Below are 14,276 nucleotides of genomic sequence, written 5' to 3'. Positions count from 1 at the left end.
ATTATTTAACATAAATAAACAGACTTTATTTCAGGAATAGAACACACAATACAGATGATGTATCTTACCTAGTGACAAACACTAACAGCCTGATTAGTAATGTCTCTTTCCCTCAGGTCTGAGAGCGGGGGATGAGATCCTGTTTCTGAATGGGACCAGTGTGTCCTCCCTGGACATGGGTCTGACACACCTGTTGTTCAGCCACCAGACCCTCCATCTGTTGCTCAGACGAGAGGACACGACCACTGAGGACCATACCTCTGTCTGGTCGGACTGTGGCCCCTGGCAGCCAGCACCACCGCCACCCAGCCACTGTGGCCCCTGGCCTACAGGTATAGAAAGCACATTCTATAGAAAAGTTTGTGGTCATACGCACATCCTTAAAAACATAGGTGCTGGGCTAATAAAGAATACTAGTATAGAACAAGAAGGCCCTCACACTGTTAAAGCTCCCAATTCAATGCTTTATTGACTACATTTTAAAACGGGGACTTCTTGTTCTAAAGATTCTAAAGTTCACATTCCTCATCTTCATACAGATACTATTATTGACATTAGGGTACTTCTTAACCTATTTGAACTAACTCAACATTTGGTTTACTGGAGGGCATTCAGTGTCTTCTACCGGCAGGTTTTCATTTTTCAGCACTAGAGGGCCTCAGGCAGCAGTATCTTTAATCAGCCAGTGTGTCTGTGGAGGGGAATGCCATGCTGCCCAGCCAATTCCGCAGGGTGTTTAGGCCTGGCTGGAGACATTCAAATGCCTCATGCTGATTCAATTAAGAGGATGTGAAGACAGCTGGCATGTCTGACTGGTCTGGGCAGCGCAGCACGGTCACTCCATGATGGAGCTAGCTAGGATCAGTATTGTCTTCATTACATCATGCAATAGTATGTGATTAGATCACTGATTACTGGCATGAGCATAGGCCATCGTTAAATCACTGACAAACAAAGTTTATATATATTGTTGAAAAACAGATACTGAATTTACACTTGAGTGTGCCAAACATTAGGTAACATCTTCCTAATATTGAGTTACAGGAAACTGTTGAGCGTGAAAAACCTAGCAGCGTTGCAGTTCTTGACACGTACACAATCCATGTCTTAGTTGTCTCAAGGCTTAAAAATCCTTCTTTAACCTGTCTCCTCCCCTTCAACTACACTGATTGTGGATTTAACAAGTGACATTAATAAGGAATCCAATAAGGGATCATAGCTTTCACCTGGATTCACCAGTCTATGTCATGAAAAGAGCAGGTGTTCATAATGTTTTGTACACTCAGTGTATAATGATAGTCTCTATTCTGTTTCAAACAGATGATACAAACTTGTTTATTCCTGTTGGTGTGAGGCCAAGTAAGCTGTATAAGACCCCTGCGAGAGTAGGTGTGAGGCCAAATGAATTGCTCCTGCCTGCTGGGCTTGTAGTGAAGCCAGATCGATGGTGGTTGACACCAGTCAGGTGCACTTAACCTCCCCGCCAGTACAGAACATCCACCATTCATCCCACGGACTGCTGTAAAACTGCCTCCAGTGCTTTAAACCAGGAATTCCCTCTCAGCACCTGTATGTGTGTGTGTGTTGGTGTGTGTGTTTGTGCACAAGCATTCTGGCCCATCTTGAATCATACTGTCCTGTCTGCTTATCTCTCAGATATGCTGCTGCCCCAGGAGCTTCCAGAATGCTCTGTAACGTCTCCCTTTCAGGAGCTGTCACAACAACCACAACCCGCTGATGGGACGGAGCAGCTCGGCCAGGTGAGATGGAGTGTGTGTGTCTCAGGTTAAGAGCAGCAAGTGGTGTGTTTGATGGCGTGTCCTGTGTTGGTGATCAGGGCACCTGCTAAAATGAGTTGAGTGGCCAGGAGAGTACTGGCTCAGGTTCAACAAACTCCAGGGATGAATGGCTACCAGCGGAGGTCAGAACGCCCAGCCAGGCGTGTAGCATGTTGTTTCTATCTAGCTCCATCAGCGGGGCTATGTGCTGGGTTCTGTCCCAGGAGGATGATGTGGGGGTGGGGGACTTCATCCCTGGGACTTTCTCCCTGCCGTCTCTCAGACAGTCCCTGAAGGACATGCTGGCCGGGCTGCTGGATGAGGTAATCTCCTGTGTGGCCCGCGAGCAGGCAGCCGACAGGATCACTCTGCTGGTTGTACTGTAGCTGCTGTAATGTAGTGCCTCTCTCTACTGTAGCTACTGTAATGTAGTGCCTCTCTCTACTGTAGCTACTGTAATGTAGTGCCTCTCTCTACCGTAGCTACTGTAATGTAGTGCCTCTCTCTACCGTAGTTACTGTAATGTAGTGCTTCTCTACTGTAGTTACTGTAATGTAGTGCCTCTCTCTACTGTAGCTACTGTAATGTAGTGCCTCTCTCTACTGTAGCTACTGTAATGTAGTGCCTCTCTCTACTGTAGCTACTGTAATGTAGTGCCTCTCTCTACTGTAGCTACTGTAATGTAGTGCCTCTCTCTACTGTAGCTACTGTAATGTAGTGCCTCTCTCTACTGTAGCTACTGTAATGTAGTGCCTCTCTCTACTGTAGCTACTGTAATGTAGTGCCTCTCTCTACTGTAGCTACTGTAATGTAGTGCCTCTCTCTACTGTAGTTACTGTAACTGTAGTGCCTCTCTCTACTGTAGCTACTGTAATGTAGTGCCTCTCTCTACTGTAGCTACTGTAATGTAGTGCCTCTCTCTACTGTAGCTGCTGTAATGTAGTGCCTCTCTCTACTGTAGCTACTGTAATGTAGTGCCTCTCTCTACTGCAGCTACTGTAATGTAGTGCCTCTCTCTACTGTAGCTACTGTAATGTAGTGCCTCTCTCTACTGTAGCTGCTGTAATGTAGTGCCTCTCTCTACTGTAGCTACTGTAATGTAGTGCCTCTCTCTACTGTAGCTACTGTAATGTAGTGCCTCTCTCTACTGTAGCTACTGTAATGTAGTTTCTCCTTTTCAGTTTATTGAGAAATCATTGAAAACAGATGCAATTACTGAATTGGAATTTGAGTTTATTTCCTGAATTGACTGACTTCAATTTGAATTGACCTGCTGTGTTGTACTGCACTGATTATGCATTGGTACTGAAGCGAGTGTTGTTCTGGTGTTATTGCTTGGGAAGGAGAGTTTTTACTGTTCAGGTCTTACTGTAGGTACAACTTATAGGATACATAGGCTACACGCTCCTGAGAGATAAACAGAGAACACATGTTACTGGAAATAATAAGCCCATAAATGTTCATGCTTATTTTCACCTTCTTTGTCCACATTTGCTTCTATTTTAGAGAGTATTTTAAAGCTGGATTGCAGCACAGCACAACAGTCCTAACCAGAGGGATTTATCAGTTTGTCAGCACTTTATTATAGCCTGACAGGAGAAATTATGATGACAAATGGGCAAAGCTCTGGCTCGGGATCCTTCCTGCTACTGGGGGTTGCCTGGTGTGTGTGTGTGTTTACCGCCGATTGTGCTGCCTTTCTTTGGTAAATCTACTGAAGATCTTTGAGTGAAAATGGTGTCAATGTGGATGGATGGAAGTATATGATGTGACATGCTGTTTCAGTAACTAGACTCCCGGTTATGTATCAGATATCATGCTGTTAATTGCTCTGTCTCATGTCTTATGAAAAACTTAATAGCAGTGTTTACCCACAGTGTCCAAATCTCTCTGATCCTGTTTTGCCCATGATACAGCAGCCTGGCTTAAACCTATGGGCCCTCGTCAAAAGTAGTGCACTATTAGGGAATAGGATGTAATTTAGGATATAGACCTGGCTCTCTGTGCACTTTCTGCCTCTCCAAATACAGAGGTTTGACAGACATGCTCTCGGAACTACAGAAGGGGTCGATGATTTTAACTGGCATTATGATTAGGTGCTTGTCGCAGTAGATTCAGGGCTGAGTTGTAACTTAACTCCCCAGAGTAAAGGGCAGTCATTTGATATTCAGAGCTGAAATGAGAATATATCCTGACTCGTTTCTCTTCTGTTTCCTCAGAATGTTGAGACGGTGTGCTCGCTGAACCAGACCTTCCCAGAGGGCCGTGGGGCAGCGGGGGCAGTGGTGGTGGAGGGCCAGAGGAACCCCTACTCCATGGAGCCCCCCGTTCCCCAGACCCTGAAGCCCCCCTGCCCCAGACACATGTCCATCTCTGAGAGGCTCTGTAAGGTCATACAGGAATTGGTGGACACAGAGAAGTCCTACGTCAAGGTACACACCTGGCCCATTATTCACCAAGTGTCTCAGAGTAGGAGTTATGATCTAGGATCCGTTTAGCCTTTTAGATAAGGATGAATAGATGATATGATCAAGGGGAACCTGATTCTAGATCAGCACTTCTACACAAAAGAGAGGTCAGGGCCTATTCACGACATGTATCAGAGTAGGAGTTATGATCTAGGATCACTTTTGCCTTTTAGATAGTATTGAATGGACAGAGGGGATCTGATCCTAAATCAGCACTCTTGTTCTGATACACTTTATGAACATGGGTCCCTCACATTCTGCTGCCCTATCTAAGAGAATGCTGGAACATCCTCTCTGGGGATTTATAATTGATGGTCTCTGCCCGTTAATGAATGGTCTCTAAGTGGTTGTTTGTTAATGATCTCTAGTAGCATTTAGTGTAATGCATATTTACTTACCCTCTTCTTTAACGCCCATGTGTCAGGCTGAGGAGAATGATGATGTCACAGTCTGATAGTGATGATGTCACTGTCTGATAGTGATGATGTCACAGTCGGATAGTGATGATGTTTCAGTCTAGTAGTGATGTTGTCATAGTCTGATAGTGATGATGTTATAGTCTGACAGTGATGATGTGACAGTGATGGTGTCACAGTGGGATAGTGATGATGTCCCAGTCGGATAGTGAAGATGTCACAGTCGGATAGTGATGATGTCAAAGCAATAATGTCAGTCGGATAGTGACGATGTCACTGTTTGATAGTGATGATGTCACCGCCGGATAGTGATGATGTTTCAGTCTAGTAGTTATGATGTCATAGTCTGATAGTGATGATGTCACAGTCTGATAGTGATTATGTTTTATTCTGATAGTGATGATGTTATTGTCGGTTAGTGGTGAAGTCACAGTCTAATGAAGTTTGTTCTCTGTCTCTGTCCCTCAGGACCTGGGCTCTTTGTTTGACATCTACCTAACGCCTCTACAGAGTGAGACCTTCCTCAGCCACGATGAGGTACAGTACAGATGGGTGTGGGCAATATAAAAAATATAGCCTACATGTAAAATGTCTAAATTTAGGCAATTTTACATGTCTAAGCACATGTCAAATACAATAACATTACATTACAGTATGTGCTTATTTGATTATGACTTGTTAGTAAGCTGTATGTTAATGTGACAACCGGGGTTTGAACCCGGGTGTTAGGGAGTTAACTCAAGTCTTCAGATCTCAGACAAGTCTATCCATCACTTGAGCATGGTTCCCAACCACCTCTGTTACATTATCTGTAAATGTCTTTCCATCTTCTATTCTGTACTTTTGTAGCATTTTAGTTTGCTATGTAGTGTATGTACAGTAGCTAAATGGTGCCCATAAAGGCTTTCTAATGATCAATAATCTTCTGTCCTCTGGTTCGTTTCTAACTGTTGTCATCTCCTCCCTCCACTAGATGGAGTCTCTGTTTGGCAGTCTGCCTGAGATGCTGGACTTCCAGAGAGTGTTCCTACACACCCTGGAGGAGCGCATCGCCTCCTCCCCTAACTTCAGCTCCCTGGAGACCCCGGAACAATTCAAGGTACAGTATATCCACAACAAGTCTGGTGATATGTGTGAAATGGCACCCTATTCCCATAGGGTTCTGGTCAAAAGTAGTGCACTATTTAGGGAATAGTGTGCCATTTGGAACACATATTGAAGGTCTAGTGGGAAAGCTTCACGTTTCATTAACAGGATGTTACTTAGCCTACTGACTGCAGTGTTAGTCAGAGGTAGGCCTGTTTGATGTTTACAGGAAGTGACTGTGCATTCTCTCTTATTTTTCTTTCTGCATCCAGAAACTTCTTCTCTCGCTGGGGGGCTCCTTTCTCTACTACGCCGACCACTTCAAGCTCTACAGCGGCTTCTGTGCCAACCACATCAAAGTCCAAAAGGTTCTGGAACGAGGTAAGGCTGATAGCTATGCTACCTCATGTACAGTAAATCTGAACATCCCACTTACAGTAGTACCCTGTTCAACCACAGGCTAGAAAATGCCATCTAAGTGAAAAGTCAGTGAAAGTTCTGAGGATCAAAAGCCTGCTTTCTCATCTACACTAGACCAAAATATCCCGTCTACTCAGTTAATCATAAATGCCATCTGAAAAGCCAGTGCAAAGGCAGGGAATCAATACCTGCTTTTGCGATTCATCCACACACTTAGCCTAAGTCCTAATTTCCGGTTTACAGCGAAGACGGACCGGGCCTTCAAGCAGTTCCTGGAGGCGAGAAACCCCACCAAGCAGCACTCATCCACCCTGGAGTCCTACCTCATTAAGCCAGTCCAGAGGGTGCTCAAGTACCCCCTGCTGCTCAGACAGCTGGTCTCCCTGACCGACTCAGAGAGCGAGGAGCACAGCCACCTCACAGGTAGGACTACATATGACAGGGCTTATGTATGAGCATGCATAGACTCATACAGGGACGTGTACACACACACACACACACACACACACACACACACACAGAAACCATAAGTCGCACAGCACACACCCATTGCCAGGTCTGTCTGATGTGCTAGACTTGAGCTCTATTGGTGTGTGCTGTAACACTTCTCTGTCTGTCTGTCTGTCTGTCTGTGTCTCTCTCTCTCTCTCTCTCTCTCTCCATCAGAGGCTCTGAGAGCCATGGAGAAGGTGGCCAGTCACATCAATGAGATGCAGAAGATCTACGAGGACTACGGAACTGTGTTTGACCAGCTGGTGGCAGAGCAGAGTGGCCCTGAGAAAGAGGTAGAGCATAGCCACCAGTCATACCATTATATGAGTGATATTACAAAAGATATAGGTCCTCTGTGGCTCAGTTGGTAGAGCATGGTGCTTGCAACGCCTGGGTTGTGGGTTTGATTACCGCTGGGGCCTCCCATATGAAAATGTATGCGATTGTAAGTTGCTTGTACATCGTTTTGGATAAAAGTAAAGCAGTCTGCTAAATGACATCAACTGTATAGTGTCGGAATTTTACATACATCTTAGCCAAATACATGTAAACTCAGTTTTTCACAATTCCTGACATTTAATCATTGTAAAAATTCCCTTTCTTAGGTCAGTAAGGATCACCACTTCATTTTAAGAATGTGAAATGTCAGAATAATAGTAGAGAGAGATTTTTATTTCAGCTTTGATTTCTTTCACATTCCCAGTGGGTCAGAATTTTACATACACTCAATTAGTATTTGGTAGCATTGCCTTTAAATTGTTTAACTTGGGTCAAACGTTTCGGGTGGCCTTCCGCAAGCTTCCCACAATAAGTTGGGTGAATTTTGGCCCATTCCTCCTGTCAGAGCTGGTGTAACTGAGTGAGGTTTGTAGGCCTCCTTGCTCGCACACACTTTTTCAGTTCTGCCCACAAATTTTCTATGGGATTGAGGTCAGGGCTTTGTGATGGCCACTCCAATACCTTAACTTTGTTGTCCTTAAGCCATTTTTCCACAACTTTGGAAGTATGCTTGGGGTCATTGTCCATTTGGAAGACCCAAGCTTTAGCTTTAACTGATGTCTTGAGATGTTGCTTTAATATATCCACATACTTTTCCTACCTCATGATGCCATCTATTTTGTGAAGTGAACCAGTCCCTCTTGCAGCAAAGCACCCCCCCAACATGATGCTGCCACTCCCGTGTCTCACGGTTGGGATGGTGTTCTTCGGCTTCCAAACATAACGATGGTCATTATGGCCAAACAGTTCTATTTTTGTTTCATCAGACCAGAGGACATTTCTCCAAAAGTACGATCTTTGTCCCCATGTGCAGCTGCAAACCGTAGTCTGGCTTTTCTATGGCGGGTTTGGAGCAGTGGCTTCTTCCTTGCTGAGCGGCCTTTCAGGTTATGTCGATATAGGACCTGTTTTACTGTGGATATAGATACTTTTGTACCTGTTTCCTCCAGCATCTTCACAAGGTCCTTTGCTGTTGTTCTGGGATTGATTTGCACTTTTCGCACCAAAATACGTTCATCTCGAGCAGACAGAACACATCTCCTTCCTGAGCGGTATGATGGCTGCGTGGTCCCATGGTGTTTATACTTGCGTACAATTGTTTGTACAGATGAACGTGGTACCTTCAGGTGTTTGGAAATTGCTCCCAAAGATGAACCAGACTTGTGGAGGTCTACAATTCTTCTTCTTGGCTGATTTCTTTTGATTTTCCCATGATGTCAAGCAAAGAGGCAGTGAGTTTGAAGGTAGGCCTTGAAATACATCCACAGGTACACCTCCAATTGACTCAAATGATGTCAATTAGCCTATCAGAAGCTACTAAAGCCATGACATAATTTTCTGGAATTTTCCAAGCTGTCAACTTAGTGTATGTAAAATTCTGAGTGTATGTGAAATAATCTGTGAGACAAATAATGTGTGAGACAAAGTAGATGTCCTAACCGATTTGCCAAAACTAAAGTTTGTTTACAAGAAATTTGTGGAGTGGTTGAAAAACAAGTTTTAATGACTCCAACCTAAGTGTATGTAAACTTCTGACTTCAACTGTATATTCAAAGGTATGTACACAGCACACAGCCATGCAATCTCCATAGACAAACATTGGCAGTAGAATGGCCTTACTGAAAAGCTCAGTGACTTTCAACGTGGCGCTGTCATAGGATGCCACCTTTCCAACAAGTAAATTCGTAAAATTTCTGCCCTGCTAGAGCACTTAAAACTGTAAGTGCTGCTATTGTAAAGTGGAAACGTCCAGGAGCAACAACAGCTCAGCTGCGGAGTGGGAGGTCACACAAACTCACAGAACAGGGCCACCGAGTGCTGAAAGCGAGTAAAAATTGTCTGTCCTCAGTTGCCACACTCACTACCGAGTTCCAAACTGCTTCTTGAAGGAACGTCAGCACAAGAACTGTTTGTCGGCAGCTTCATGAAATGGGTTTCCATGACCGAGCAGCCACACACAAGCCTAAGATCACCATGTGCAGGGAGAGCGCCAGCTAGAGTGGTGTGAAGCTCGCCACCATTGGACTCTGAAACAGTGGAAATTCATTATCTGGCGTGATTAATCACCCTTCACCGTCTGACAGTCTGACGGACTGTGTTTCAATGCCAGGAGAACGCTACCTGCCCAAGTGCATAGTGCCAACTGTAAAGTTTGGTGAAGGAGGAATAATGGTCTGGGGCTGTTTTCATGGTTGGTGCTAGGCCTCTTAGTTCCGGTGGAGGGAAATCTTAATTCTACAGCATACAATGACATTCTATGCACAGACCCTGACCTCAACCCCATCGAACACCTTTGGGATGAATTGGAACGCAGACTGTGAGCCGGACCTAATCGCCCAACAATCAGTGCTCAACCTCACTAATGCTCTTGTGGCAGAATGGAAGTAAGTCCCTGCGGCAATGTTCCAACATCTAGTGGAAAGCCTTCCCAGGAGAGTGGAGGCTGTTATAGCAGCAAAGGGGGCACCAACTCCATACTAATACCCATGATTTTGGAATGAGATGTCCGACGAGCAGGTGTCTACATACTTTTGGTCATGTAGGTATATACATTATATTATAGTATTTTTATACAATTACATGAATCACAGAGTGAACCCTTTAAACCACTAACGTCCCAGACTGTGTCATCCTCTCTCCTCTCCAGGTTACAGAGATCTCCATGGGAGAGTTCCTCATCCACTCCTCATTAAAATGGCTCAACCCTCTCCCCTCCCTGGGTCGCATGAGGAAACATCCTGAGCTAATGCTGTTTGGTGAGTGGGACTTTTTACAATGAAGAGTTGAACCAGAATTACTGACTGGATGATATGTTGTTCAAATGTGTGTTTATTACAAAAATCAAAAATATCTGACTTAAAATCTAGTTGCTCCTTCCTCTCTGCTCAGTTTTCAAGAGAGCGGTGATCCTGGTGTACCGTGAGCGCAGCAAGATGAGAAAGAGGATGGTGAGTCTCAAGCACATCTGATAAACTGTACTGGTGACTTCATGCTGTATACATGTGATATGAAGTCATTGGAGTTCTAATGAGTTCATGTGCTCCAGACCACGTCACGCTCAGGGGACCTGGAGGCCTTCAAGTTCCGCTGGCTCGTCCCGGTGTCGGCGGTGCAGGTCCGCCTGGGGAACGCAGCAGGAACGGAGAGCCCATGTATCTGGGAGCTGGTCCATACCAAGTCTCAGGTGGAGGGGAGACCAGAGACCGTGTTCCAGCTCTGCAGCAGGTGACATTGAAAATGACAGAGATAATGAATGTTTTATCTGTCATGAAAAAGCCAGAAGAACAAAATATATACATTGGAATTAACATGGCAGTGCCTAATTGACTTGATCTCAGATGGATCTATATGTGTCTTTTCCAGTGGTTTGGAGAATAAGGCCAGTGTAGTGAAAGCTCTTCGCTCCCTTCGAGACTGGACCTGTAGGCCCCTCCTATCAGAGAGAGGGTCTAGAGAGTACCTAGGCTCCCTCCATAGGACCCAGCCTGCACCGGTCAGAGCCGGCTCCTGGAGAAGACAACAGGAACTGCAGGCCATGAGGACTGCAGGCCACCAGCACCACTCTGACGACGGCAGTGTGTCCAGTGGTGCAACCCAACCCTGCCCGGGAGACACACACTCGGAGCCCCAGCTTCACAGCCGCTCCACCATGGGCCTCCCCAGCCTGGAGGGCGCCACGCTGGGCAAGAGGGCCCGGCTGTGCTCCCTGACCAGCGCCCTGGAGGCCCAGCTCCAGAGACTCAACTTCACAGAGGAGCCCGGGCCGAGGAGTGCTGCGTCCCAGCAGGAGCACCTCAGGCCGGGGCCCCACCAGCCCCATCCTGCTGCCCAGAGGAGGGCTAGCAGTCTGCAGGGTCCAGGAGGGCAGGATAATGACCCCCAGTGTGTGGACCTTAATGCCCTGCTGGGGAGGGACTTCAGTGTGCAGAGCCTGACCTCTGTGGTCAATGAGAACTGCTTCTATGACACAGTTATGGGGATCCAGAAGGCGGCCATTCCAACACTATAGGGGCCCTAGAAGTTGCCCCTAGACGCTGTTCTTGGGTCAGTTTTCCCCACTAATGGTTAACAATAGGATTGGGGGACAGCTGATCCTAGATCTGTACCAAGGGAAACTTCACCCGGAGAGCTGATGAACACTATAGAAGATACACTCCTGTACCTGTCTCGACCCTAATCACACTGACTACATTCGTGCCTGGTCAAGGTACTATGGACTAGAAGATGAATCTCCTTAATGTGTTTACTCTGACTGGTGAGTAGGCTACGACTGAAGACCTGAGCTCTGATCACAGTTACTTGACTTTATCCTTTTATCTCCTAGTGGAGCAAAGGCCTCAAGATCACACTGTGACAGTATATACAGTGCATTTGGAAAGTATTCAGACACCTTCGCTTTTTCCACATTTTGTTATGTTACAGCCTTATTCTAAAATATATTAAATTGTTTTTTTCCCCTCATCAATCTACACACAATACCCCACAATGACATCACAATACCACATACTGACAAAGAAAAACAGGTTTTTCAAAATCTTCTGAAATGTATACTTTAAAAAAAACTGAAATATCACATTTACTTAAGTATTCAGACCCTTTACTCAGTACTTTGTTGAAGCACCTATGGCAGCGTTTACAGCCTTGCATTTTCTTGGGTATGATGCTACAAGTTTGGCACACCTGTATTTGGGGAGTTTCTCCCATTCTTCTCTGCAGATCCTCTCAAGCTCTGTCAGGTTGGATGGGGAGCATCGCAGCACAGCTATTTTCAGGTCTCTCCAGAGATGTTCGATCGGGTTCAAGTCCAGGCTAAGGATGGGCCACTCAAGCTGTGTGCTTAGGGTCGTTGTCCTGTTGGAAGGTGAACCTTCGCCCCAGTCTGAGGTTCTGAGTGCTCTGGAGCAGGTTTTTATCAAGGATCTCTCTGTACTTTGCTCCACTCATCTTTCCCTCAATCCTAACTAGTCTCCCAGTCCCTGCCACTGAAAAACATCCCCACAGCATGATGCTGTCACCACCATGCTTCACCATAGGGATGGTGCCAGGTTTCCTCCAGACGTGACGCTTGGCATTCAGGCCAAAAAGTCAATCTTGGTTTCATCAGACCAGAGAATCTTGTTTCTCATGGTCTGAGAGTCCTTTAGGTGCCTTTTGGCAAACTCCAAATGGCTATCATGTGCCTTTTACTGAGGAGTGGCTTCTGTCTGGCCACTCTACCATAAAGGCCTGATTAGTGGAGTGCTGCAGAGATGGTTGTCCTTCTGGAATGTTCTCCCATCTCCACAGAGGAACTCTGGAGCATCGAGTTCTTGGTCACCTCCCTGACTAAGGCCCTTCTCCCCCGAATGCTCAATTTGTCCGTGTGGCCAGCTTTAGGAAGAGTCTTGGTGGTTCCAAACTTCTTCCATTTAAGAATGATGGAGGCCAGTGTGTTATTGGGGAACTTCAATGCTGCATAAATGTTTTGTTACCCTTCCTCAGATCTGTGCCTCGACACAATACCTTCGACCTCATTGCTTGGTTTTTGCTCTGACATGCACTGTCAACTCTGGGACCTTATATAGACCTGTGGGTGCCTTTCCAAATCATGTCCAAACAATTTCATTTACTACAGGTGAACTCCAATCAAGTTGTAGAAACAATCTCAAGGATGATCAATGGAAACAAGATGCACCCGAGCTAAATTTCGGGTCTCATAGCAAAGGGTCTGAATACTTAGGTAAATAAGGTATTTCTGTTAGTTTTTTAATAGTTTTGCAAAAAAAAAACTAAAAACCTGTTTTCCCTTTGTCATTATGGGGTATTGTGTGTAGATTGGTGAGAAAAAAATAACAATTTAATCAATTTTAGAATAAAGCTGTAATGTAACAAAATGTGTGAAAAGGGAAGGGGTCTGAATACTTTCCGAATGCACTGTGAAATGAGCGTCCTTTGTTCTGCTTCACTCTCTAAGCTCTGAGCACAGTTGCCTATGTTCAATAACATTCCTCCTTACTCTTGTTTGTGAATATGATGCAGTATCTTAATTACAAGCATTACATTTTAATGTCTTTTTTGGCAAACGCAGTTGTTAATTAAAAATTGGAATTGCCTGAATTCTATTTATATTTTGTCTCAATATTATTTTGTTCATGTGTTAATATCCACATAAAAACAAAACTGTGTCACATTTCGATTTAATTGATTTTATTAAGTTCAAAGCTTTAAAGCTCTTTCTTGTTTCAAGTGATTTGATGTATCACTTTAAGAATTGTTCAAATGTTTTATCATTATTCAGATGTATCTGAACTGTAATTTATTCTCAAATGTATATTATTTTCATTTAAACGGGACGTTTATACGGGTGTCCTGACTCTCCGTGGTCACTAAAGATCCCATGACACTTATCTTAAGAGTAGGGATGTTAACCCCGGTGTCCTGGCTAAATTCCCAATCTGGCCCTCATACCATCATGACCACCTAATCATCCCCAGCTTACAATTGGCTCATCCATCCCCTCCTCCTCTCCCCTGTAACTGTTCCCCAGGTCATTGCTGTAAATGAGAACGTGTTCTCAGTCAACTTACCTGTTGAAATAAGGGTTCAATAAACACTAATTGTACAGGTAAGATAAAATGCTGTAATGTTGAATAAAAAAACAGTCTCTTATACTAGAGTTGTCCTGATTGATAAATAATAGATGCTTTGTTATTCCATTATTAGCTCATCCAGGTCTTATCCACTAGACACCAAACGAAAGAAAATTAACCTAAATGGGGAGCGACTACCTGAACTTGTCCAATAAGAAATTCTTGTTGAACAATGTGTTGCAAATCAAATCAAATCAAATTTTATTTGTCACATACACATGGTTAGCAGATGTTAATGCGAGTGTAGTGAAATGCTTGTGCTTCTAGTTCCGACAGTGCAGTAATAACCAACAAGTAATCTAACTAACAATTCCAAAACTACTGTCTTATACACAGTGTAAGGGGATAAAGAATATGTACATAAGGATATATGAATGAGTGATGGTACAGAGCAGCATAGGCAAGATACAGTAGATGGTATCAAGTACAGTATATACATATGAGATGAGTATGTAAACAAAGTGGCATAGTTAAAGTGGCTAGTGATAC

General features: G+C 44.5%; 1 protein-coding gene across 2 annotated transcripts in view; it reads left to right on the top strand.

The window, feature by feature from the left end:
* The window catches only part of LOC112249994 (rho guanine nucleotide exchange factor TIAM2-like), a 28,631-nt gene extending 17,004 nt beyond the window's left edge, over positions 1 to 11,627 (top strand). For both annotated transcript variants that reach the window (XM_042321536.1, XM_042321535.1), the window contains exons 13-24: positions 117 to 332; positions 1,657 to 1,760; positions 3,998 to 4,210; positions 5,131 to 5,199; positions 5,636 to 5,761; positions 6,021 to 6,129; positions 6,412 to 6,591; positions 6,835 to 6,953; positions 9,806 to 9,914; positions 10,048 to 10,106; positions 10,205 to 10,383; positions 10,522 to 11,627. In XM_042321536.1, the coding sequence (XP_042177470.1) occupies positions 117 to 332; positions 1,657 to 1,760; positions 3,998 to 4,210; positions 5,131 to 5,199; positions 5,636 to 5,761; positions 6,021 to 6,129; positions 6,412 to 6,591; positions 6,835 to 6,953; positions 9,806 to 9,914; positions 10,048 to 10,106; positions 10,205 to 10,383; positions 10,522 to 11,167 (2,129 nt within the window). In that variant the 3' untranslated portion in view covers positions 11,168 to 11,627. The remainder of the gene's footprint in view (positions 1 to 116; positions 333 to 1,656; positions 1,761 to 3,997; positions 4,211 to 5,130; positions 5,200 to 5,635; positions 5,762 to 6,020; positions 6,130 to 6,411; positions 6,592 to 6,834; positions 6,954 to 9,805; positions 9,915 to 10,047; positions 10,107 to 10,204; positions 10,384 to 10,521) is intronic.
* Positions 11,628 to 14,276: the final 2,649 nt, after the last annotated feature.

Source organism: Oncorhynchus tshawytscha, linkage group LG05 (assembly GCF_018296145.1).
Source record: "Oncorhynchus tshawytscha isolate Ot180627B linkage group LG05, Otsh_v2.0, whole genome shotgun sequence".
Classification (NCBI taxonomy): domain Eukaryota; kingdom Metazoa; phylum Chordata; class Actinopteri; order Salmoniformes; family Salmonidae; genus Oncorhynchus; species Oncorhynchus tshawytscha.
Note: the sequence above shows the minus strand (reverse complement) of the source record. Positions and strands in the feature narration are given on the sequence as shown.